The 25,245-nt window shown below is 35.7% G+C and overlaps 3 protein-coding genes across 4 annotated transcripts; 1 reads left to right on the top strand and 2 right to left on the bottom strand.

Annotated features, from left to right (window-relative positions):
- Positions 1 to 617: 617 nt before the first annotated feature.
- On the top strand, positions 618 to 11,498 carry LOC129245097 (E3 ubiquitin-protein ligase Smurf1). The gene is made up of 9 exons (XM_054883079.1): positions 618 to 725; positions 790 to 828; positions 7,232 to 7,468; positions 7,524 to 8,500; positions 8,566 to 9,922; positions 10,114 to 10,303; positions 10,361 to 10,560; positions 10,642 to 10,805; positions 10,882 to 11,498. The coding sequence occupies exons 1-9, from the start codon at positions 671 to 673 to the stop codon at positions 11,164 to 11,166; spliced, it is 3,504 nt and encodes a 1,167-aa protein (XP_054739054.1). The 5' UTR covers positions 618 to 670; the 3' UTR covers positions 11,167 to 11,498.
- Positions 11,499 to 11,885: 387 nt separating this feature from the next.
- LOC129245099 (damage-control phosphatase ARMT1-like) lies at positions 11,886 to 14,582 on the bottom strand. Of its 2 annotated transcripts, XM_054883082.1 has the most exons (7): positions 14,286 to 14,582; positions 14,115 to 14,220; positions 13,936 to 14,032; positions 13,613 to 13,881; positions 12,667 to 13,130; positions 12,476 to 12,615; positions 11,886 to 12,419 (listed from the first exon to the last, which is right to left on the bottom strand). In XM_054883082.1, exons 1-7 carry the CDS (start codon positions 14,375 to 14,377, stop codon positions 12,238 to 12,240), a joined length of 1,350 nt encoding a protein of 449 aa, XP_054739057.1. In that variant the 5' UTR covers positions 14,378 to 14,582; the 3' UTR covers positions 11,886 to 12,237. The 2 variants fall into 2 exon arrangements, with proteins under 2 accessions (XP_054739057.1, XP_054739058.1); XM_054883083.1 differs by lacking the exon at positions 14,286 to 14,582 and having other exon boundaries at positions 13,936 to 13,992; positions 14,115 to 14,202.
- Positions 14,583 to 16,728: 2,146 nt separating this feature from the next.
- Positions 16,729 to 23,835, bottom strand: LOC129244420 (uncharacterized). The gene is made up of 14 exons (XM_054882041.1): positions 23,481 to 23,835; positions 23,295 to 23,400; positions 23,103 to 23,199; positions 22,759 to 23,027; positions 22,223 to 22,686; positions 21,986 to 22,125; positions 21,755 to 21,929; positions 19,236 to 19,388; positions 19,063 to 19,168; positions 18,565 to 18,661; positions 18,231 to 18,505; positions 17,708 to 18,171; positions 17,138 to 17,277; positions 16,729 to 17,071 (listed from the first exon to the last, which is right to left on the bottom strand). The coding sequence occupies exons 1-14, from the start codon at positions 23,585 to 23,587 to the stop codon at positions 16,908 to 16,910; spliced, it is 2,757 nt and encodes a 918-aa protein (XP_054738016.1). The 5' UTR covers positions 23,588 to 23,835; the 3' UTR covers positions 16,729 to 16,907.
- Between the last annotated feature and the right edge of the window lie 1,410 nt (positions 23,836 to 25,245).

Genomic DNA, 25,245 nt, shown 5'->3' on the forward strand with positions numbered 1-25,245 from the left:
ATATGTATATTATGTACATACATACATTAAATTTAGGGAAATTGAACGATCACGATTACCTTCACTTCTTATAATGGGTAGAACAATTAACTTTTCCCGGTTAGAGTGCAACAACCATAACAACAACATTACGAGAAAAAGAAACGCTATAAGATTAAAAAGTATTTATACAAGTAGGTGCTGGTAGATATTTATCTCATATCATTTTTATCTTTCAGAAATCATTAGAACTGTTCTTGTAGCTGAACCATTGTTTATTATGTAATTTTGTTGCTATAGTTTAAATTTAAAAAATATCGTAATATTTGTTTCGTATTTTACTTTTATTTTAGGTGAATGCGGCTGTAACAGTTATAAAAAAGGACTCATTTCAATAAGTATCAATTTTGAGCTTATATAAATAATGTCGACGTTTCTGCATGCTGCATATTTTAAACTACTTTAATAAAGTGCTAAGCTATGTAGTTTCAATAATAGGTGAATCGATAAATATGTATTTGAAGATTTTTTTTTTGATTTTTCTTAAATAATTCCTTTCCAATAAATTGCGCTTGTTTATTTTATTACTCATTTACGCATAATTTAAAGCATAGACATAATTGGTAATATAAAATTTGAAATTGTACGCTGTTTTTGAGTAGGCAGAGGAGTGTTAGTTAAAATATATAATATGAATAAATTAGATTATCCCCGGCGGAATGGAGCCCACAAAGTACGAATAACGAGTAAGTTGTTAACAATTTATATTAATTCCATAAAATGATCAATAATTTATTAATTATATTTCAGTATTGTGTGCACGGAACTTGGCTCGGAAGGATTTATTTCGTAAGTAGTCATATTTACTTATAGTATAATAGTAAAAGAGTTTGTAAGTCAGGCTTGAGTTTTGTCTTAACCTTTAACCTCTTGCGCTGGCAATTTATTTCCAAAGTCATGTGACTGTATCGTACAATTTATGACGAGCTTTTGCTTGGAATAAGTTCTATTAAGGGGTAACACCACTGTACACGCGTAAAATAAACACGATTTTTAAAGAATTTTTTTGTATAGAAGGAAAGGGGAAACAATCACTCTGATTTGGGAAGTTATTACTTATATACTAAAATACAAAACTACAAAGTTTGATCGAAAAATTTTACAAAATGGCGGCATTGGAGACATTTTTGTAATGTGGTTTCTCTTGAAGGAGCTCCGCGGCACGCAGCACAGAGGGTGCAAATTTTAATCTGGAACAAAGAAACATTTTTTTTCTTAATCTAGATAAGAATAGCTAGAGAAACACGTAGGGGATTTAGAAAATATTTATTTTTGTGGAATTAGCAAGCATTTGAAGGAAAAAACTCTATTTTGGACTAAAAAAACGGCACTTAAATAATTATAACAATCGTTTAAATTAATCTATCGAAAATCCCCTACGCTCTTCTCTTAAGAAGGTTATTATACAGACGTAGTGAAAAACCTGATTAAAAATATTTAAAATTGTTTGAGTTATGCTGCGTGCCAATTTCAGAAAACGTGTTTTGAGAAAAACGCGTTTAAAGTTTGGAAATTTGGAGAAGTCGTTAGGTAGCAGTCACTAACGCTTGGTTAAAAGCTTAAAATATTTATGAAATAGACTTCGGTAACGTATAAAACTTTTTGTTCTGTATTTTAAAAGGTTCAAAGAATTTTTTAAGCTTATAAAAAAAAATCAATTTTTTGAAATTTCTACAGTGGTGTTACCCCTTAAAGCTTTTTGCAGTGTGTGTTTAAAAAGTGCATATATGTATTGTATGTAGTCACAATATTTAAGTGAATATAAATAAAATTAATATTTTAAGGAATTTTATTAATATTTTATATATATTTTTATATGCATCCCACATATTTCAAAACCATCAGGAATATGCAATGCAACAACATATTCCCACACAGTTTCTGTTTCGCGCATACCTGACATCTTCGTTGAGGCTTTTGTTTACTTTGTCCCCACTGTTTTGCCTGAAAACGCCATGGTGTGTTATTTAACTATTGGAAATGATTATTTCTTAGATTTCGAATTTGTTTTGTATTTCGAAATACTTTTTACAGTTAATTCAGTAGGCGTACATTGCACGTCATTCGCTGTCTAGAACAGATAACAAGTCGACAAGCACGTTTTTCCAGCGCAAGAGGTTAAAATTAGTTTTTTATTATAATATTTAAGATCTTGCAGATGTTAGCAAAACTTTGGCTGATAAACGTTGTGAAATGTGCCAAATTTGGTTGAAATAGATACTGGTATATATATATATTCCGTTTTTAACTAATTGTAATGGAACTTTAATGCAGAAGACTATAAGCGGCTTGTCCAGCAAGATAAAAATTCTTGTTTTTCCGTTACTTATGTTGAGTATAACTGAGTAGAAATGAAGCGTAAACATAGCAATATGCATTCCAATATATCTGAATTTGAAAAACGTTTTCAGATGTACAATACTATATTCAAATTCCGTGCGCTTGCCCTAGTTGTTGTTTTTGTTATAGAAGCAGAAACATTCCCCATGCATATATGAGGAATGCTGCTGAAGTGACAGTCCTTGGCCGGATATAAATCTGGGTCGTTCCGGTTACGTAGAACCGTGGGAATTTATTTTATTCTCGGGTGCTTATACCACCTCTTTCTTTGCAAGTAAAATTGCCGAGGCAGCGTCCGTAGAGTCATTCCCATGGCAGCCGGTTCTACGTTACAGGAATGATTCGGGCTTTGACCCGACTAAGGGCTGCCGCCCCAGTAAACTATCCCTGTCTAGTGCACCGTACCTAGTAGTCTAAGATCCGGCTGCAGATTTGGTGTAGTCATCGAGTACATGCTGAAATCCACATTTTTACCCACATTTATGATTAGGAGAATAAAAATTCACCACGGTGCCAGTAGAAATGTGGCCGAAAGTATTTTTAATTAAATTATTGTTAATTGATTTTGCGGGAAAAATTTAATTAACCAAGTTTTGAGATAAAATATCGTTCGGTTTACTGCAATAGGTGTAAAGACTTAAAAAAACCGTAGTTGCCGTTGCGCGCTTGGCCGCACCTCTCCGCAGCCAGGTATAAACAGGTATGATTTCGATATATTTATACATCCATAACGTATATTGATCTGTTATAGATCAAAATATTATGATATACGGCAACCTAATTAAATCTGGCCGCAAGTTAGGGTTGCTAGCAGTTAAAGATGGGAAAAATTGAAGGTTGAGTGAGAGGAAGCTAGCGCGTAACATCGATTGCCAGCTGTACGACATTTTAAGGCTAAGAATAAGAAAATAAGAATAATAGTTTTTAACGAAAAATACTTCGAAATTAGCACTGTATAATTTATATTATAACTATAACCTGTATTTTTTTGTATTAAATTGAAATTTTACTTACTGTAAGTGTTTTGAATCTACCGAGGATTTTGGATATCATACAGAGTGCCATAAAAAAATTACAGTTTTAAAACAAAAAGATAAAGAAGAATTTGAAAATTTTTGCAAAACACTTACAGTAAGTAAAATTTCAATTTAATACAAAAAAATACAGGTTATAGTTATAATATAAATTATACAGTGCTAATTTCGAAGTATTTTTCGTTAAAAACTATTATTCTTATTTTCTTATTCTTAGCCTTAAAATGTCGTACAGCTGGCAATCGCTATCCTTGTTAGACTAGTGATGTTACGCGCTAGCTTCCTCTCACTCAACTTTCAATTTTTCCCATCTTTAACTGCTAGCAACCCTAACTTGCGGCCAGATTTAATTAGGTTGCCGTATATCATAATAATGAGAAAAAAATTAGCTATATTTTGATCTGTAACAGATCAATATACGTTATGGATGTATAAATATATCGAAATCATACCTGTTTATACCTGGCTGCGGAGAGGTGCGGCCAAGCGCGCAACGGCAACTACGGTTTTTTTTTAGTCTTTACATCTATTGCAGTAAACCGAACGATATTTATCTCAAAACTTGGTTAATTAAATTTTTCCCGCAAAATCAATTAACAATAATTTAATTAAAAATACTTTCGGCCACATTTCTACTGGCACCGTGGTGAATTTTTATTCTCCTAATCATAAATGTGGGTAAAAATGTGGATTTCAGCATGTACTCGATGACTACACCAAATCTACAGCCGGATCCCGTACTATAGGCAGAGTCTGGTTTCTACACTGACCGTATACCGGAAGTAAAATAGAATTTTATGTTTGGATGAGTCATGCTTGTATGGTGTATGAGAAAATAAAAAAAAGTAGGTTTACAGTAGGTTTTCCAAGTTGAACAGTAAGCTAGTCTCGTTTGTAGAATTAATGTTAATCGGACGATAATCGCAGAATTGGTTGAATATTCTATTAAGAAATATCCGTTCAAAGCGGGGTAATCTCCCTACTTCTCTGGAACCTCACAATTTTCCAGATACTTGAAAATATTGGAGGAAAGATAATTGCATACGCCGATGATGTTGTAATACAAATCTCGGGGGAAAACACTCCAACATTTTGTTAACTTCAACAAAGATCTCTCAACAAACTCCAACTTTGGTGTAATAGTCGAGGAGTAGGAGTAAATCCGGAAAAAGTGGATCTAATACTTTTTTGTCAGGAGGCATAAACCTGTTCTTAATCAAAGATCTCAGGGGAAAACGCTCTAGGCCTCGTACTGGATAGGAAGCTAAATTGGGAACTCACAGTTGCAGACACGGTAAGGATAGCAACGACGGCATTGTACTCCTGGAGAAGGTTAATTGGGAAAAAATGGAGGATGGAACCTAGAATAATACATTGGCTCTACACAGCTGTAGTCCTCTTTTATTTTATTGTAGTTCGGTGGAATGTCCTAGAGAAAGGTGTGAATATTAAAAGGGTTGACAATATTCAAAAAATTCGCGTCTACCATTATATGCGACACTAAACTTCTTTCCACTAAATCTACAGGCAAAATAACGCTAGCAGTGCAATCGCAATAAGGTTGAACACATTAAGTAAGTGGTCAAACATGGGCTATGGCCACGGTAAGATCTTGACTGGTATTTCGGAGCTTTCCGGACTGGTGACTATGCACTACCGCCTACAATTACCATTGCAATGTACACAACCCTCCTTATCTTAAGGGAAGAATACGAATGGTACGATGTGAGACAGGGCGAGTACGTCCATGTATACACAGATTGCTCAAAGTTCGAAGATTTGAAAGTTTTTGCAAATTTTGATTTCGTGTACTTTTTTTTTTGATGTTTTTCTAGAGAGAGTATTGTGAGTTAATTCTCTTGCAAGTTGTTGCTGGATATCTTTACCCTGGAGATTTATTCGAACAGACTATAATTTCAGTAAAGAGTCGCCGCTGTACCCGACTGAGCTTGTGCGTGACCACCATTCGGTAGGGCCCGGGTTCGAGGGACATAGTGGTCGACCTTCGGCAGGCAATGATAAATCTCTGAAAACATTGCTGGCATGAAAAAGCTTCTCATAAAAAACCATGTGCAGTCGGAGGCGGCGTAAAACTGTAGGTCAGCCCATTTATGGAACAAACACCCATTACAGGATGTAAGCGCCAATTATGTATATATATGTATATATTAGAGCTGTAAATTCTTCAGAATAAACAAATATAAAACGATAAGCAATATGCAAGTGCACGAAGACAAGAGCCCTCGCCAAGTAGGCGAAAGTACTAGAAAAACGGTAAAGAAGGAAGAAGAGGTGATAGCAAATGGCCCAACAAAATTTACACAGCCATGGTAGGCAGGTAGGTGAAATGGTTGAAGTGCCAGCCTGGCACTCCTCAAGTAGCACTGAAGGGCTACTTGATACTTGATACCATTATGAGACCGCCAACAGGCAGATATCTACAGTCAGCTGTTGATATAATGGAGAAGATTGATGAGGTTTAGGCTGGCGCTTTGCCCCAGGCTATCAAAAAAAGGAGCACCCAGTCCTTAGTCGTCTAGCTGCCAACCCCGGACATTTACAGAGGAAGTGCTCAACAGTCTCCTTCTCTGAAGGGTCCCCACAGCTTCTGCAATGTGGGTTAAATGGTAACCCTGGCTTTTTGGCGTGTGTTCCGATCGTCCAGTGACCGGTAAACACAGCTTCGAGTTTGGAAATTGAATGGAGAGGAGTCCAAAGAACTTTTTGAGTCCTTCGTATATTGTTCTGGGGCCAAAGGGGTTTCGAAATAGAACATGAAGAAATGGAGCTCCATTTTTTCTGCGCTTTCCTGAGAAATAATTTGTACAGTTTCCCTTTAACAACTGTCAGGAATGCCGATAACCGGGTAGGAGATCTCTGAGGCTAATTCAGTCCCCTTCCTGGCAAGCTCATTGTTGTTGTTTTAACAGTAATGGCTCATCAGCAATTTCACTTCCCTCTATGTTCCTGTGACCTGGAATCCAGATCAGAGAAATCTTACCTGCATAGCCAAGAGATTTGGTAGAAAGGAAAATTGTTATTATCGCTAAAGAATTGAAAGAAACTGCTATTTCAGAAGTCTATCCTCAAATTGTAAGAAATGTTGTACATTCCCTTGATTTTAGGGTACGTAAGTTGCGCAACAAGCCTTATTTATCAACGAAAACTATTCGTTCCCACGATAATAACATTTGGGATACTGTAATTTTTACAGATGAGTCCAAGTTTAATTTATTTGGGTGTGATGTTTTACGTTTTGTGCACCCCACACTATGACGCTCAAATTTAAAAGTAGAAATGTATCTATCATGTTTTTACATACACCTTAAAATGAAAAGATTTTAATATACGAACGCGAAGCTTTCAAAAGTAGTACTGTTTTAGAAATACCATCTTGATCAAAAAGTTCCCGGAATATATTCATACAATATACAAGTTTATTCCTAAAAAGTGATACTATCGCCTTGAAAATACTCCCCATCGACTACAACGTGCGTTTGATCCAGCTCTCGAAAAATTCATGGAACCATATTTATGGTATAATTTTAATTTTACATTAATGCAAACTAAAAAAACTTAAGATTGTGAAAAATCGAAAACAAGATGGCATAACTTTTACAAATGTCAAGCAATGGCGTTGCAATTTTGGTAGAAATGTTAATCACAGATGTGGCAACCTAACAAAAAAAAACAAAAAAAAACTCAAATCAGTTGATTTAGAGCGCCACCTGGCGGTTGTTCCGGGAATTTTTTGTCACTTTGCAGTTTCTAACTTATCTTCAATCAAAATATGATTCGATATACTTTCTTTATTTCAGGGCTCCCTGATCCATTTGCCAAAGTGCAGGTGGATGGCACAGCACAGGTCTATACCACGGATATTAGTAAGTCGTCTCTAGATCCCAAATGGAACGCGCACTACGACCTTTTTGTAGGTAGTAACGATGCTGTTACGATTACTGTATGGAATCAGCGAAAGATACATAAAGCTAGTGGTTTTCTCGGCTGTGTACGCATACCTGCGGATTCAATACAGAGGCTGAAGGGCATGGGATGTACGTCAGTATTTTCATTATTACGAAAAATTATTAAATATCTTAAAATTTTTAGTTACGCGATTGAATTTAGGCAAACTGTCTCCTGAAGATGATGATATGGTTCGTGGCCAGATTATAATTGCTTTATTGTCAAAAGATGGTCCATGTGGTGGCAATCCTTTGGCAGTAGTAGGTCCCAGCGGTGACATTCGCGGTCCATCGGAGGATGATTCGTCTGAGGACAGTTTGCCAGAAGGTTGGGAGGAGCGTCGCGCGGGTAATGGTCGTGTATATTATGTTAATCATGCAACGAAATCAACCCAATGGGATCGACCCAATACGCGTCATCGTCAACGCTCGGCTGGGCAACATAGTCAAGTTACTAGCTTGAATCAGCCTGCTGGTCCAACTCGCTCGACAACTTGTACAAACCTTCTTAATGGCCAAAATAACTGTAGCAGTGGGAGAAATGGAGGCGAAGCAGCCGACGAAAGACGTCATTCCACGGAAATACTCACCTCATCGAGTGTGGGGAGTAGCAGTATTAACAATGGTAGCAATACAAACACTGCCATTCAATTGGGCAAAGAAAATTGTAGTCCAAAGCGGTTAGAGAAAGATATTAGTAATATGCCATCGGCAGTACCCAGCACAAAAAAAGCAATCCAACAGACTCGGGCTAGTAATCAACAAAATCAAGCATGTGCTAGCGTGGCTAAAGTATCTGATGGACCTCTGGCAGCCACACAACAGGTGCGAGGAAATGATTATATAGCACCGGCAACAAATACAATGATAACCACAACAGCAGCGACAGTTTCAACGACAACAACAACAACACCCATCACGTCTTATTTTGTGAATTCGGAGGGTGTTGCCCATGGAGTATCACGCAATGACAATCAGGGGAAATCATCGAAGTCAGAAACAATATCACATACCAATCAAGGGGCGTCTTTATTTAATGGGCATAACTTATCGGAGTTAGGTGATGGACCTCACATTTTAGGAACACCGGCAACACCACAGCGTCAACATACTCAAAATCAGGTGATTGAAAATAGTACTTTTATTGTATTTTTAAGTTTTATATTTTTGGTTTATGACATGGTTAGGCCAATGGTAATGCTAGTACGAGCGGATCAAATACTCCTCTGTCGCAGACAAATGGTTGGAGTACCGAAGCAAGTGAACAACTTTCGTCGACGATACCTACTACTATGCTAGTAAGTCCGACATCAGGCAATGGCAATGCTTGTGGAAGCAGCGTTGTTAGCAGTGTTGGTCTGGTGCAGAGATCCAACTCGAACTCGAACTTACAATTATCAACACAAGCAAGTTCAACGCCGTCAAATGGCAATCAACGCGAGAGGGACCGTGATCGTGATAGAGAACGTGAACGAGATTCACGCAATGGGGGTATACCGCCTACAAACTCCACTGCTTCAACAGCAATAACTCCTGGTCAACGTTCACAGCGACGTGCTACACGTGGTAGTGAAGATTCATCGCGTCGCCGTTCTTCGCGAAGCACGCGAGCTGCTAATAGTAGCGGCAGTGGTGGTAGTCATCGATATGCGATTTGTAACACCAATGGTGCTAATCTGACAGCACGTCCTTTTATGGACCTACCCGCAGGTTATGAGATGCGTACAACTCAACAAGGTCAAGTGTACTTTTTTCACACTCCTACGGGTGTATCGACTTGGCACGATCCGCGCATACCTCGCGATTTCGACACGCAACATCTAACACTTGACGCAGTGGGACCTCTACCTAGTGGTTGGGAACAACGAAAAACTGCATCTGGAAGAGTATATTTTGTAGATCATAACAATCGGACGACACAGTTTACTGATCCCCGATTTAATTGCAATATATTGCAAATGATACGACGAGGTACGCTGTCTAGTAATGGAAGTGGTTCCGGTGTGGTGGCTGCTGTGGTTTCAACGGGTAATGGTAGCATTGTACAGCACCTTTCTCCTGCAGCCTCCCATCCGCTGTCTGGTAATAATAGCGGAGGAGCAAGCAGTAATGGCGGTGCTGCTAGTGGAGGTTCTAGTACGCCTCATCGCATAGCAAATAGTGCGGCTGCCCCACCCGCAGATCTTCCACAAGGTCTTCTAGAAGGTGCTGAATTGTTACCAAAATATCGTCGCGATTTAGTTGGAAAAATGCGCGCTTTGCGTACCGAACTGCAGACACTGCAACCACAGTCCGGTCACTGTCGTCTTGAAGTGTCACGTAACGAAATCTTTGAAGAGAGTTACAGACTGATTATGAAAATGCGACCTAAGGACATGCGCAAACGTTTAATGGTAAAGTTCAAGGGAGAGGAAGGCCTCGACTATGGCGGCGTTGCGCGTGAATGGCTGCATTTACTCTCACGGGAAATGCTTAATCCCCAGTATGGATTATTTCAATATTCACGCGATGATCATTATACGTTGCAAATTAATCCAGACTCTGGTAAGTAAAGAGAATGCACTTCGCATATCTATATTTATATAGTTTCCAACGTGTGCATGTGGTGTAAAATGTGTGATGTTGTTGAGTTACATCACTTACATACATATGTGTATGTACATTTGCTAAAACAGAGTTGAGCTTTATAAATAAAATACTAATACTTTATTTTCATAACCAAAATTATGTTTCAGGTGTTAATCCAGACCACTTATCATATTTTCACTTCGTTGGGCGCATCTTAGGAATAGCGGTGTTTCATGGACACTGCTTGGATGGTGGCTTTACGACACCTTTTTATAAGCAACTACTTAACAAACCCATCACATTAAGTGATATTGAAGGGGTTGATCCAGAGTTGCATCGTAGTCTAACATGGATGCTGTAAGATAATGAACTGATGTTCTAAATTAAAGTCTAAAACAAAAATTCTACTTTTAGCGAAAATAATATAACAGGTATTATAGATTCCACATTTAGTGTGGAAAATAATAGCTTTGGTGCATTGGTAGTTCACGAACTAAAACCATCAGGTGCCTCAATACCAGTTATCGAGGATAATAAGCGCGAATATGTCAAGCTTTATGTGAATTATAGGTTTATGCGCGGTATTGAGCAACAGTTTTTGGCATTGCAGAAAGGTGACTAAAAAACCCAAAGCATGTTTACCTACATGTATGTACAACTTCTATATTTATATACGTGTTTGGTTTTTGTATTAGGTTTTTGTGAACTCATTCCAAGTCAACTTTTACGCCCATTCGATGAGCGAGAGTTAGAGTTGGTGATTGGAGGTATTTCGAGCATAGATGTTAGTGATTGGCGCATAAATACAAGACTGAAACATTGCACCCCGGAAACGCCACAAGTTATTTGGTTCTGGCAGGTAAGGTTTGAATGGATTTATCGCGTTCGAATTTCTACACATATTACTATGTATTTCAATCTCTACTATCTTTTAGGTGGTGGAATCCTATTCCTCTGAGATGCGAGCACGTCTTTTGCAATTCGTAACTGGTTCATCACGTGTTCCATTGCAAGGTTTTCGAGCGTTGCAAGGCTCAACTGGAGCAGTTGGACCACGCTTGTTCACCATACACCTTACTACAGATGTGCCAACGCAAAACTTGCCAAAAGCACATACGTGCTTCAATCGCATCGATTTACCGCCTTATGAAACGTATCAGTTGTTGTGCGATAAACTGACGCAGGCTGTGGAGGAAACTTGTGGATTTGCCGTAGAATAATTGCATAAATAGTGGTTACCTGGTGGTAGAATAAAACGAATAAAATACATACCTAACGACTATTGCGGCAATAAATAGGGCCCATTCGTAAATGATAACATGTATTTTTGCATTACTTGTTTAGATGGAATGAAAGAACACACATCACTGCTACTCTCATTTTCCAATTTGTTAATTTATTAGTTTTTATTGATTTATTGTTGCCGACTTGTGTTGTGGTTCGTAAGCGCCGCAACGAAATTATACATACTCATGTATAAGAAAACATGCATACATAATATATATGCTAACCAATAAAGATATACACATATACACCTATGTATATGCATAAAGTCTTTGTTCACACACATTTATACAGTTAGCCGAGAATATCAAAAACATATAGGTTTCAAAGCTATAATGAGACACACATTTTATTTGTAGTTTTAACATTCTAAGTATATCGCTTGTGTTTTTGAATTAATAAAAACTGGAATCTATTCAACTATATTGAGGAAAATTATTAAGACTTTTAATGAAAAGCTCTTTAACAATTACACCTTTGCTCATATAATATTAAATTTGACCCTCATCTCAAACAAGTATAGGAATTATTTTGTACGTACTTTTATGCCGACCAAATAAGGCAGCTTTTATATAAGAATGTTACAAACAACGTAAGAAAAACCATACACCAAAATTGAAACTTCACAATACTGAAGATGATCACATCTGTCATATTCTATTACTTAATTTAAAAGTTTATATTTATTTATATTTTCAATCCGAAAATTCTCTTATATTTTAAAATGTAGCTCAATCTCAAATACATTTGTACGAGTATGTATATGGATTAAAAACTATGTTTTTGGAAAAAAAAAGAATTCTTGATTGTTTTCATTTCAAAGTAATGATTTCAAAAAAGACTCAATAAATTTGTAAAGTATTGTACACAAATTCACAAGAATTCTTTTGATTTTTATTTTATGGCTTCATAAATAATTGCAAAATGTTCGTCAATGCTTTTCTCCATCTCCATCAATTAAGTGAAAAAGAAAGGAGCAGATATAACAATTCACCTGAGTCTGCTTTCTATTCTGATGATTCTGGACAACTGCAATAGTTTTTTTCTATAAACTGTATGGTTCCATATTCGCCCCCAAGCCTCCAATCCTTGTCGATTTTTGTTAAAACTTCATTTTTCTCGGGACTTAAGCCACATATTATTTCAGTTTTTACGATTCTTAAACTGCATATGTTAGCTGGTTGAAACCCTTCAATTCCATCAATATATTTAATATACGAATAAAGTAATGTTAGAGGCAGTTACCTCGAATGCAAGTTATGAAAGGCTCCGAAGCATCCCAGAGAAAATCACCTATTAGTTTTCTATAATTACAATCACCCTTTATGATGATCATATAAGCTTGAGCTAGTTGTCTATATAAATCTGGACGAACATCACGCATTCTAAAAGAAAATCATAATTATTTTAACAAGAGTTGATAAAAAAAGCTATACCTATAGAACTCGTAAGGACTTGTCCAAAAATATTCGGTTTCCGCTACTTCGAATTTACCATCGCTCAAATATTGAAGCCACAATTTAGCATATTCTTGTGTACAACGTCCAGTCTGTTTTTTTAATTGATCAAGTGTCCAGTAGAAATCAGTAGCCGTCGCATCCGTAACAAACCAAGGAACAGCCTTTAGATGAAAGCGAATTTTATCCGCCAGCTTAGTTTCAAGCAAATAATTGGCCAGCATGAAGTCAACAACCAGCTCATAACCGGTGTTGTCTGAAATGAAATCCACCAACACAGGCTTGGAATGGTCTGCTGATTTAAAACAGTTAATGATCGAATTCGAGCTATCGATTATTATGTTTTTCTCGTATTCTCGTAGGTGTTCGAAGGGGCCTTTTTTTTTTACTTTATATTTCGTTGTATCGGCTGATATATCACATTGATTACCCCATAGATTTAGCTACGGAAACGATGGTCGTTTATTTGACACTCTGAAGATTGATAGTCTTAAAAACTAGGAATGTTTGTATTGGTTTCAGTTTAATAATAGTATAAAGATAAAATACAAATTATTGGAGTTTTCGATACACTATTTGTTTGTTTGATCTACATTTTTTTGCGTTTTAAGAAGATTGTCAAGTTTCAATTGAGGTATAGAAAACCGAAAGTATTTTAGATAAGTGGAGACAAAACTATATTAAGATGGGATATCTCATCTAGAAGCTTTGCTCTCTCAACAAGGAACACGAATTGAAGAAACACTCATTATCTGGATGGTAAAAGGAATTAGCCGTTAAATGGAAAAACATTACAGCATTCTTAGAGAAAGAAAACATATAAGATTATTGTCACCTATTTGTTTTTATTTTTTTATTTCAAAAGTACTATTTAGAATTTACTTGCATATTCACGTGTTTCTATGTATTTACATGCGATACGTACCCTTAGGAGAAACCGTAATACATCATCGGAAGCCTGAACCGCACGTATTCCAAATAGCATAACTTCTATTGTTGTCGAAAAATTTATTAAGGCTCTCTCTTTCTTTAAAGCATAGTAGTCGAATTTTTTTAAGGTTTTCGTGTTCTCTAAGTAGGAAATCAATCGACGGAAGACGTAACACTCAGAATAAAGGAAGCAAGTGCCAAAGAAGGTGTTTTGGCCTTCCTCTAGGTTTAATAGGAAGTTGTTCCACAAATCTTTATCAGGCTCTGTTTATGGAGTTTATAAAATAGATTTATTTAGTAAATAAAAAATGCATTTACCTGTTCCAGAAAACTGGTGAAATATTCCATTGTTTTCCATTCGAATTTTTAACTGACCTATTTTATAAATAACCTTTTTAAAATCTCCTCGAGATTCCTATAACAGTTTACAAATATTTTTTGCATCTCGCGGTGAATATACATATTTTAAAAATATATTTGAAGATACTTTTCCCTACCTCACCGTATTGTGACACCAGTGTATCCAACTTGTCAATTAAGCTATTCTTAATCTCAGCTAAATGACTTGGGAGTCTATAACGCAATACATAATAGGCAAAGCTTCTGAAAACGGTAAAAGTCCAAGATTTATAAACTGCACATGTATTACTGCATTTGGTAAACTTAACTGCTTAAATCGGGCTGATATAAGCGAATGCCGTGCAGTCTTTGAATTTACTATGCCATGTTTGTTGTCGAAATCGAGGTCTAAATTAGACATATCGTGCTCTTTGTTTCACTTTGCTTGCTTACCGAAAATTGTGGCTAAGCTTGTAGATTTGGATGTCGTAACATGAGATAATTGGCACGATTAATTTAATAGTAATCATATAATGCAGTTTTTTAAATTATTTTAAAAGAATATATTTATAATACTTTTTATTTGTTCGAAATTTTGGATTTTTTTGGAAAACGAAATCTGTCACAAATATCTACATATGTAAATACATATATACAACAAAACCGTATTGCAGCAGACATACTATGTTTGAAAAAAAAGAGGTTGTCTGTAAAGTCGGTTTACTGACGATAGTTTAACGTGATAACGTCATAAGAAAATACTGATTGAATGGTTGCATTTTTCAAAAGAAAATTTTAATTTTATTTGTTTGATAGATATTTTGTATGGATATAGAGAATGAGTTAACATTAACATAACATAATATAACATAACATAACATAACACAACACAACATACCATAACATAACATAACATAAAGCATTAACCAACAGCTTTCATTTGATACCCATATTGTACATACACGTCCGAAGGTTACCCGGGTCCACGTTTTCACCTATATCTCGAGACCCTATCTACCAATAGGTATTCAAACTATACGGAAATCATCTTCAATACCTACTTAACAATGTGTGTAAGTGTGGTTTAATTCGGTTCAAAGACACGGCAGGTCCACGTTTTGGCATATATTTCGAGACCCTAGTCATCAATAGGTATGAAAATTACCCGTATTAAAGCACTTATCAACAGCTTTCATTTGATATCCATATTGTACAAACACATTCTAGGGTCCACGTTTTGGTCTCTATCTCGAGACCCTAGTCACGGAGCGGATGGAAATACTCTGAACTAAAGCATTCACCAACAGCTTCCATTTGATACCCATATTGTACATACACATCCGAAGGTTACCCGGGTCCACGTTTTGACCTATATCTCGAGACCCTGTCTACCAATAGGTATCCAAACTATACGTAAACCATCTTCAATACCTCCTTAACAATGTGTGTAAGTTTGGTTTAATTCGGTGCAAAGACACGGCGGGTCCACGTTTTGGCATATATTTCCAGACCCTAGTCATCAATAGGTATGAAAATTACCCCGTATTAAAACACTTATCAACAGCTTTCATTTGATACCCATATTGTACATACACAGCCAAAGGTTACCCGGGTCCACGTTTTGACCTATATCTCGAGACCCCAGTCTCGGAGCGGCATGAAAAATACTCTGTACTAAAGCATTCACCAACAGCTTCAATTTGATATCCATATTGTACAAACACATTCTAGGCTCCACGTTTTGGTCTGTATCTCGAGACCCTAGTCACGGAGCGGCATGAAAAATACTCTGGACTAAAGCATTCACCAACAGCTTCCATTTGATACCCATATTGTACATACACATCCGAAGGTTACCCGGGTCCACGTTTTGACCTATATCTCGAGCCCTATTTCCAAAATAAAATATAATCCATGTTACTCGTGGAGGATGTAGCTTTCGAATGGTGAAAGAATTTTTAAAATCGGTCCAGTAGTTTTTGAGCCTCTTCATTACAAACAAACAAAGTTTTCCTCTTTATAATATTAGTATACACAACATATCTTATAAGGTATATGGTAAATATTACCATACATTTTTTCCTTCATATATAATAAAAAAATTAATAATAATAACATTAAAACAACAGGTATTATTAACAAACTTGGTTTTATTTTAAATTCTTCAAGTGAATCAAATTAATAATAATCAATAAGAAGGCATATGCAAATACAAATACGTGAATTTATATATGTACATATGCGCATATACATACATATATACGCTCACTTAAGTAGGAGAGAGCGAGATGTCGAACGTTGCCGTTCGTTTGCTTTGTTTGCTTTGTCGTTCGTTCCGTGCTTTCGTTTGCAGTTCATTCAATGCAATGAGCAAGGTAACGACAAATGAGCAAGGTAACTACATATGAGCAAGGTAACACTAATGAGCAAGGTAACACTAATGAGCAAGGTAACACTAAAGAGCAAGGTAACACTAAAGAGCAAGGTAACACTAATGAGCAAGGTAACACTAATGAGCAAGGTAACACTAAAGAGCAAGGTAACACTAATGAGCAAGGTAACACTAAAGAGCAAGGTAACACTAAAGAGCAAGGTAACACTAATGAGCAAGGTAACTACATATGAGCAAGGTAACACTAATGAGCAAGGTAACACTAATGAGCAAGGTAACACTAATGAGCAAGGTAACGACACATTTTTTCGTGCGTGCAGCCTGTTAAATCGAATTATAAGACGTTATCACGTCAATAATTAATGAAGTAAAAACTTAAATCATTTATGTCAAATGCCCACTGTCTTTATTATTATACATTTAGATTATATTATGTTATTCTACATATGTATGTATATATCTACATAAATGCTAGGTTTAAATCTTCTGATGAAATCCAGCAAATTTCGGAGTATACATATATACATACATACATTTATAGTATGTGCATATGTATGTATCAGGTAAAGTCACATTTGCCCGAAAATTGAATAGTTCCGTAGTCACCAGTTGTCATCCAATCTTTATCCTCCCTATCTAGTATATCTGCTTGCCCCTTTGCAAGACCACATATCAAATCGGCTTTGACAGTACGAAGGCTACACACATTTGTTGGTTGAAAGCCTATAGGTTGTAAATTTTAATTTCACATTAATATGATCTCGGATAAATTTTAAGTAAAATGTTTACCTCTTAAACATGTTGTAAAAGACTCTGTAGAATCCCAAGAAAAGTCACTGATAAGCTTGCGATAGTTTAGGTCTCCCTTGAAGATCACTAAATGAGCTTTAGAAAGTCTTGCATACAAGTCCGGATCGATTGCAGGCATCCTTTGATGAAATAAAGAGAGTAAATAAACATTCGGTCATTAGTAATTAACAAACCTATAATATTCGTAGGTACTTGTCCAAAAATATTCGGCGGCCGCTGTAGCCGAATGGGTTGGTGCGTGACTACCAATTGGAATTCACAGAGAGAACGTAGGTTCGAATCTCGGTGAAACACCAAAATTAAGAAAAACATTTTTTTAATAGCGGTCGCCCCTTGGCAGGCAATGGCAAACCTCCGAGTGTATTTCTGCCATGAAAAAGCTACTCATAAAAACTTGAGACTGTAGGCCCCTCCATTTGTGGAACAACATCAAGACGCACACCACAAATAGGAGGAGGAGCTCGGCCAAACACCCAAAAAGGGTATACGCGCCAATTATATATATATATTATACATAAATAAACATTCGGTCATTAGTAATTAACAAACCTATAATATTCGTACGGACTTGTCCAAAAATAGTTTAAATTAGCCACTTGAAATTTATTTTCCACAACAAATGTTTGCCATTTTTTGCCGTAGTCTCGTAAAGCGCTCGATGTATGATCCTTCATAAATTGTAAACTCCAACGAAAGTCATTTATTGTTGCATCGGATATAAACCAAGGCATAGCTTTTAAGTTGAATCGAACCGCGCTAGCTAATTTGCTTTCGATTAGATAGTCGGCCAGTATAAAATCGGTAAAAAGTTCATAACCAGCATTATCACAAATCATCTCAATAATCACTGGATTTCCACAGTCTGCAGATTTAAGACATTCAATAATCTTAGAACTTTGATCAATAAGTATCTTTGTATCCAAATTTCTAACAAGTTCGAACGGATTGCCATGAAGTTTCACCTCTTTTCCAGAAGAAATTGATAGGTCGCAACGATTTCCCCACAAATTCAGCTTAAATTTTATTACACATAAACAAATGCACATTTTTATCACAGAAACATTTTGTATACCTTCAACAAAAGTTTTAAATAATCATCGGATATATGGGTTTCCATAGTTTTAAGATCGCGAAGTATTTCAAGCATTGAATTCGTACTGGTTACAAAGGCATTCCGTTTATTATGTGAGAAGTAATCATATGCCTTAAGGGTCGTGTGGTTTTCAAAAAAGCAGTATAGACGTCGATACACGTAGCATTCAGCATATAGCCAACAAGCTCTTAAAAATGTGTTAGAATCAGTATTCAGTTCCTTAAGAAGGTCATTCCAAAGGCTTTTGTCCCGTTCTAATAGAAATATAAATTATTTAACAGTGAAATTTAATTTAACGTGAAAGTGCTATTACCATTTCCATCAAATGTCTTCATTACACAATCGTTTTCAATTTTATATTTTAGCTTTAAAATCCTGCTTATAATAGATTGGACGTCTTTTCGAATTTCCTAAAATATTTTTATTTTATTGTAGGGATTTAATTATTGATGAACAATAATGCTTTATATAATGGATATAAAATTTTCGATTTAGAGCTATTAGCAACCTCAAGTACGACGCTCGTTTAAAACAAAAACACACAAAAAGAATGAAATAGTAATAATAGGCCAGTTTTCTGTAGTGATGTGCTATGAGAGCGTGCAGCCTTTGCTCCGCCTGCAAACTGTCGAAAAATTTATATTTAGGTACTGCGAGTTGCAATTGCCGCAGAAGGAAGTATTGCTACGCAGGAATGACACTATTATAATTCTTGACTTGGAAATAGAGAGATGCATATTTATATAATAAGCTTATCATCGCAATATATATATGTACATACTACATACTAAATACATACGCGTATACTAACCTCTCCGAACTCAGCAATTATATTTTCAGTATTTATTGATATGTCTTCAGCGATATTGTTTAAGATTCCAGGTAATCGGAAGCACATAGTTTTGTAGGCAAAACTTCTGTTTTTTATGAGAAAGTGTGAATTACTAGGAATGAATAAGTGCTTTCCAAGAGATTTTACTTAACTGTTTGTACCGCGCAGACAAAAGAGTATGCCTGGGAGTTTTGTTATCAACAATATAGAACGGGCAGGCCTTCATTAGGTTTTTGCTGGTCATTTTCACAGTTAGAACAAATTCAATAATTTGTTTCGAAGCCAATAAAGTACGAGGTTTCACTCTTTACACATAAACTTAACAACTGATGCAACCAAATTCTCTGACGTATATTCCAAACGTAATTATTTTATAACGACGAGCTAAAGATGTACAAAATACATCAATGCATCGGAAACATTGATGTACAGTTATCTGAAGTTTATGATAAGCTAGCTTATGGAAGTTGGAAAATAAATACGTATATTTGAAGAGGAGTTTATGAAGTGTCTGTCTACGTGAGCGCACTGGCTTATCAGTTTAATTAAACTCTATTAGAGTTTAGTTCAGAGTTGTTTTTAATAGTTTCAAAAATCTATAGACATAATCTACTTGTATAATTATTACATTTGACCAAGGAAAAAGCGCATTATATTCGCAAAAGTGTTTTTCAAACCTTCACAAGCAGTGAAACTGTTACAAGGAAGGTGGTTTAGTAAGTTATATTTATGCAAAATTTATAAAAATATTGATATTTTTTCTGATTGACTTTTCGTTGTACAATTGTATCCGATAGAAACCAATTATGATTTCATTCGAAATATCGAAATTATCCACATATTTGTTCTGCATATCGGTAGCTTTAGATTTATAGCATACCCGGCTTTGTATTTAGATTAAATTAAGATTTTTTCGGTCTTGCTAGTGCTTATTGCAAAAAAAAAAACATCAAATAGGCAAATAAAAGCTATAGGGAAATTCATTTGATAAATCCACTATGGAGCAGTCAAATTTCATAGCTTTGCGTAAAACTTTATTGAATCTAAACCCTTTGAGTTATTTTACTTTAGTGCATCTGGTTTGTAACATTCCTTTCGTATATCAGTAGTGCGTCATTAGAAAATCGCAAATTTTCGAGTTTAAAATAAAAATTAAGCTCTGTAAAGCGATTGCAGCGAAAGCAGCGACACGCATGAAAGCTATATCGAAATGGAATAAGTATCTTGGCCATTCGGCCATACTGAACAGGAACACTGTTATCTCTTCCGACATAGACTATCATGTAAGTCTTCCATCATCACCCTTGCTATTCTCCTGTTCACTCCCAACTAGGGAAGAATGGAACACAAATCTTACCGAAATCGATGGCCCTCTGATTATATATACCGATGGTTCAAAACAAGACGGCAAAGTGGGATTTGGAATCTTTTCCTCTCACATCAATCTATCATTTAGATTACCCGACTACTGTAGTGTATTCCAAGCGGAAGTATGCGCTATCTGGTATGCTGCGAAAACTCTCTTAGAAAATAGAATATTACTAGAGGATATCCGCATTTTCACCGACAGTCAAGCGGCCGTTCGAGCACTCAGCTCCTCTTATACCCACTCAGATGTGGTTCGATCCTGTCTCTTATCTCTTAACGAGATAAGTGTTCAGAATTCTGTCCAAGTTATCTGGATATCGGGTCACAGTGGATTCGAAGGTAACTGCAAAGCTGATGAGCTCGCAAGAGCTGGAGCTGCGCAATCAAATGTTAGTAACTTACCCACAATCCACATTCCGCTCTCAACATGTAATATGCTCATTGATCGAGAATTTCACAGCATTGCTGATCGGAGGTGGCGAGTGGAAACTACTTGCGTTACGACCAGACAAATCTGGCCATCCTACAATCTGAAACAGACAAAAACCCTTATAAGTCTTTCCAAACACGAACTAAGGCATATAATATCTCTTATCACCGGCCACTGCCTTTTGGGCACTCACGCACGTCGGCTCGGTGTTCCTCAAAACGACCTGTGCAGATACTGCGAGGACGAAGATAAGGAAGTATCGAGCAGACATTTGCTGTGCAGTTGTCCCGGTCTAGGCAGAAGTCGACTCGCTCTTCTAGGCTCTTCAACAATTGACAATCTTTCAGTACTCTCGAACCTGAAAATCGAATCTCTCATCAAATTCTCGAAACGAATTAATATCTTTGACCAAAATCTACAATAAAAATCTCGGTTAGGTGGGGAAATCATATAACATAATGAGCTCTAGGGCAACACAACAGACCCAACTTGCCGTCTATGTGGCACTCCGATGCGGGGTCACCCTTAAACCAATCAACCAACCAAGCTCTGTATAATTTAATTAGTTTTCGGGTGTCATAGTTTAGAAATAAGAGGCATTTCCAGATAGTTAACGATAACAAACAAGCGATTTTAATAACATAAAATTTCACAATTTTTTTTGTTAGTGAAGTGAAAAATTTTTAACACGTACAATAAGTCTGATAAGTTTTTGAAGTAATATTACTACAATAGACTAGAATTTCATTTCAATGTCGAGTACATAAAGTTTTATGAGACCCTTAATTATGTCATGAAATATGTATATGTATATCTTGTTTATATTATTCCTAAGGTAAATTAAATTGCGAAACAGTCGGTCTTGTAAATTAATGGTTATCTTCGGTAGATGCAGTTTGTTTATTTATAAACTGTATGGTACCATACTCGCCAGTTGTCATCCAATCTTTATTAGTTTTAAATAAGTTTTCTGCTTGTCCCTCAAAAAGGCCACAAATCAAATCTGCCTTCACAGTTCGTAAGCTAGCAAGATTAGTTGGTAAAAAACCTAAAAGAAATAATAATTTAGTTTATTTAAGTAATATTTGCTTGATATAAGTTTACCCCTGAGACATGTTGTAAACGACTCAGTATATTTCCAGGAGAAATCGCCTATTAACTTACGGTAGTTGAGATCTCCCTTAAAAATAATAAGATTGGCTTCTGAAAGTCTATCATATAAGCCTGGATTGATATCGCGCATTCTATAAAATGTACGTGGTATAGATTAGTATAAATAATACATCTATTTCCATAATTGCCTACTATTCTACTCAAAACAGCATGCCACATTTTTTTTACCTATAGTATTCATAAGGACTTGTCCAAAAATAGTCCAGGGGTGCTATTTCAAATTTATTTTCATTTACAAATTTTTGCCACTTTCTACCATATTCTTGTAAAACATGTGCAGTGTGATTTTGTAAATATTGTAGGGTCCAGTTAAAATCGTCGATTGTAGCATCAGAAATGAACCAAGGGATGGCCTTCAAATTAAAACGAACTTTATCCGCCATTTTACTTTTAATCAGGTAGTCGGCAAGCACGAAATCGGTAAAAAGCTCATAACCAGCATTATCACAAACGAATTCCACAATAGCTGGTTTATTTGTATTTACCGATTTCAGGCACTCAATAACTGAGCTTGAAGCATCAATGATAACTTTATTGTCAAAACTACGCACAAGCTCAAAGGGATTGTCTCCAAGTTGAACCTCTTTACCGGATGTGATAGACAGGTCACAGCGATTGCCCCACAAATTGAGCTTAACAATGTTTTATAAATATAAATATTTACGTTACCAATGATGAAAACTATTAAATGAAGTCAAAATTACCTTTAGCATTAAGCGAAAAGAATCGTAGGTACTTTCAATTTCTTGGAGAACATTAAGTATTACTTCAATGCATTTAATGGAATTAACAAGAGCATTTTGTTTTTGTTTAGCAAAATGATCAAACGTGGTTAGTGTATTAGAATTTTCGAAAAACGAAGACAAGCGACGATATATATAACACTCGGCGTATAGCCAACAAACCTTAAAAAAGCTAATTTTTCCTTCACAGAGATTTTCGATGAAATGATTCCAAGCCTCTTTATCGGGTTCTAAAATTAATAATATACATATGTATACAAAATGCATCTTGCATTCTAGACTTAATATATACGAGTATCACTTACCTTTTCCAACAAAAGTTTCCAGCGCTTTGTCAGTTTGCAGTTGATATTTCAATTTCGAAATTAAACCAATAATATTTTTTATTTCTTCTCGAGACTCCTAAAAATTAAAATCTATTAATACGTAAATATATATATATTCTTTCTATTTTTATTTTTAAGGAGAATTTACGAGAACACAAATAAACAACTAACCTCACCATACTCTGACACCAAATATTCCTTATCTCTAGTTAAAGCGTCAATTATGCCGGTAATCGTTACTGGTAGTCGAGAGCGCAAAGTGTAGTACGCGAAGCTTCTGCAAATTAACATAATTAGTTTTTGAAAAGTTAACTACATCAATATACATAAGTACATATATACATAATTTTATTTTACCTTTTATAAAGGCCACACATTAAAGAATGCGGGGGCGTATCGAAATCCAAAATGCCATATTTAGCATCAAATTCAGCTGAGGACCCTTTATTATTGATAATGGACATGTTTTACGATATTCTTTTCGGCACAAATTAGCACTAGAAATAGCTGCCTAGAGAAAATGTGTGCTCTAGGGATATCAAAACCTTTTATATTTTAACTCACTATTAACATTCAAACTGACTTAAGAATGCAGCAAACTTATAACTGTATTAAAATAAATTCTAGGTTAAGTTAAAAATATGTAATTTTTCTTTTTTAAGTCCAAACAATATTTTTTCTTTGTTATTTATAGGCTTTTGACAGATTTCATCCAAAGTGAAAAGATCAGCTGATTTCTGGACGCTTAGTAAACAGAGAGCATATCTAGAATGAAGAGAGTGAAAAGCTGGATGCCATATTTCATAATAAAATTGAAGGTTATTTTGTTGCGAAAGCAAAAACAAACTTAAATATATTAATAAACTTAACACCAAAGAAACTAATTGATTCCAATTAATTGCTGCAATTTTGCGTTGTATTGTTAATTTTAACGTTTACGGAAACGATTCAGTTTATTATGGAATATGTAATTATCAAAATAATTATCTTTTCGTTTTTATGGCAACCGAAATATAATCGGTTACTTTAACCAACTGTGGTTTCGCCTTCGAAGCTTTAATTTTTCGAAAGACGAATCTAGTCGGTGACTTCGTTATAACAGCTGATTTGCTTTCTTTTTTCTTGTGATTTGGTTGTTTGTTAAAGAGTATTACTTCTTTGTTGTTTTGTTATTCAAACTACTAAATTGCCAAAACAATATATATATAAACATTGTTGTTGCTCTACCGAAGTTATATCCTATAAATTTGCGTTGGTTTCTCGTTTACATGTTCCCACTGTTTAACGTCAAACGAAACTAAATTATTTTCAAATGTTACTTCCATTCGTTAACAAACCGAAATCGAAATTGTCTGCGAGTTTAGTTAGAGAAGAAGATAGACATTGCTTCATTTTGTTTTCATATGTTCTTTGGATAAAGCTTATAGGGCCAGCGGATTTAAAATCGAATTGATATACTGTACTTCAACTTATTTTAGAGGCATTCATCTAGAGGTGTACACTTACATATGTAACGCTGAAATTTAAGCACATCAACAATGATAGAACACAAGATTGCACCTTCTCTTTTGTCGCGATGTCAACACAGCGAATAATATATATTATATATATACAATTGGCGCGTACACCCTTTTTGGGTGTTTGGCCGAGCTCCTCCTCCTATTTGTGGTGTGCATCTTGATGTTGTTCCACAAATGGAGGGATCTACAGTTTCAAGTCGACTCCGAACGGCAGATATTGTATTTTTATGAGTAGCCTTTTCATGGCAGAAATACACTCGGAGGTTTGCCATTGCCTGCCAAGGGGCGACCGCTATTAGAAAAATGTTTTTCTTAATTTTGGTGTTTCACCGAGATTCGAACTGACGTTCTCTCTGTGAATTCCGAATAGTAGTCACGCGGCCGCCGCAACGAATAAACAAATAAAGAAATATGAAGAGCAAGCGAAAGCTAGTGGAAAGACAAAGACAATCAATTATACTCACACACATATACTTTATTGTCTCGGCGTATTGGCAGGAAAAGAGAAAATAACTGTATTTGGAGGTGATTTCACAATTTAACATGCATCATTTCACCAATATTCACCAAGGCATTCAATGCACTAGTAACTTGTAAACAGA

The sequence above is a fragment of the Anastrepha obliqua genome, chromosome 4 (assembly GCF_027943255.1).
Source record: "Anastrepha obliqua isolate idAnaObli1 chromosome 4, idAnaObli1_1.0, whole genome shotgun sequence".
NCBI lineage: Eukaryota > Metazoa > Arthropoda > Insecta > Diptera > Tephritidae > Anastrepha > Anastrepha obliqua.

What these genes read in the sequence shown, in the direction of transcription:
- LOC129245097 (XM_054883079.1), top strand. Translation starts at nt 671, where the DNA reads ATGAATAAATTAGATTATCCCCGGCGGAATGGAGCCCACAAAGTACGA. An exon ending in GCAAATTAATCCAGACTCTG is followed by an intron (nt 9,923 to 10,113) that starts GTAAGTAAAGAG and finishes ATTATGTTTCAG; the next exon opens with GTGTTAATCCAGACCACTTA. An exon ending in CGTAGTCTAACATGGATGCT is followed by an intron (nt 10,304 to 10,360) that starts GTAAGATAATGA and finishes TTCTACTTTTAG; the next exon opens with CGAAAATAATATAACAGGTA.
- LOC129245099 (XM_054883082.1), bottom strand. Translation starts at nt 14,377, where the DNA reads ATGTCTAATTTAGACCTCGATTTCGACAACAAACATGGCATAGTAAAT. An exon ending in ATATCAGCCCGATTTAAGCA is followed by an intron (nt 14,221 to 14,285) that starts GTTAAGTTTACC and finishes TACCGTTTTCAG; the next exon opens with AAGCTTTGCCTATTATGTAT. An exon ending in TGGTGTCACAATACGGTGAG is followed by an intron (nt 14,033 to 14,114) that starts GTAGGGAAAAGT and finishes AAACTGTTATAG; the next exon opens with GAATCTCGAGGAGATTTTAA.
- LOC129244420 (XM_054882041.1), bottom strand. Translation starts at nt 23,587, where the DNA reads ATGTCCATTATCAATAATAAAGGGTCCTCAGCTGAATTTGATGCTAAA. An exon ending in ATGTGTGGCCTTTATAAAAG is followed by an intron (nt 23,401 to 23,480) that starts GTAAAATAAAAT and finishes GTTAATTTGCAG; the next exon opens with AAGCTTCGCGTACTACACTT. An exon ending in GTTTACAACATGTCTCAGGG is followed by an intron (nt 21,930 to 21,985) that starts GTAAACTTATAT and finishes TATTTCTTTTAG; the next exon opens with GTTTTTTACCAACTAATCTT.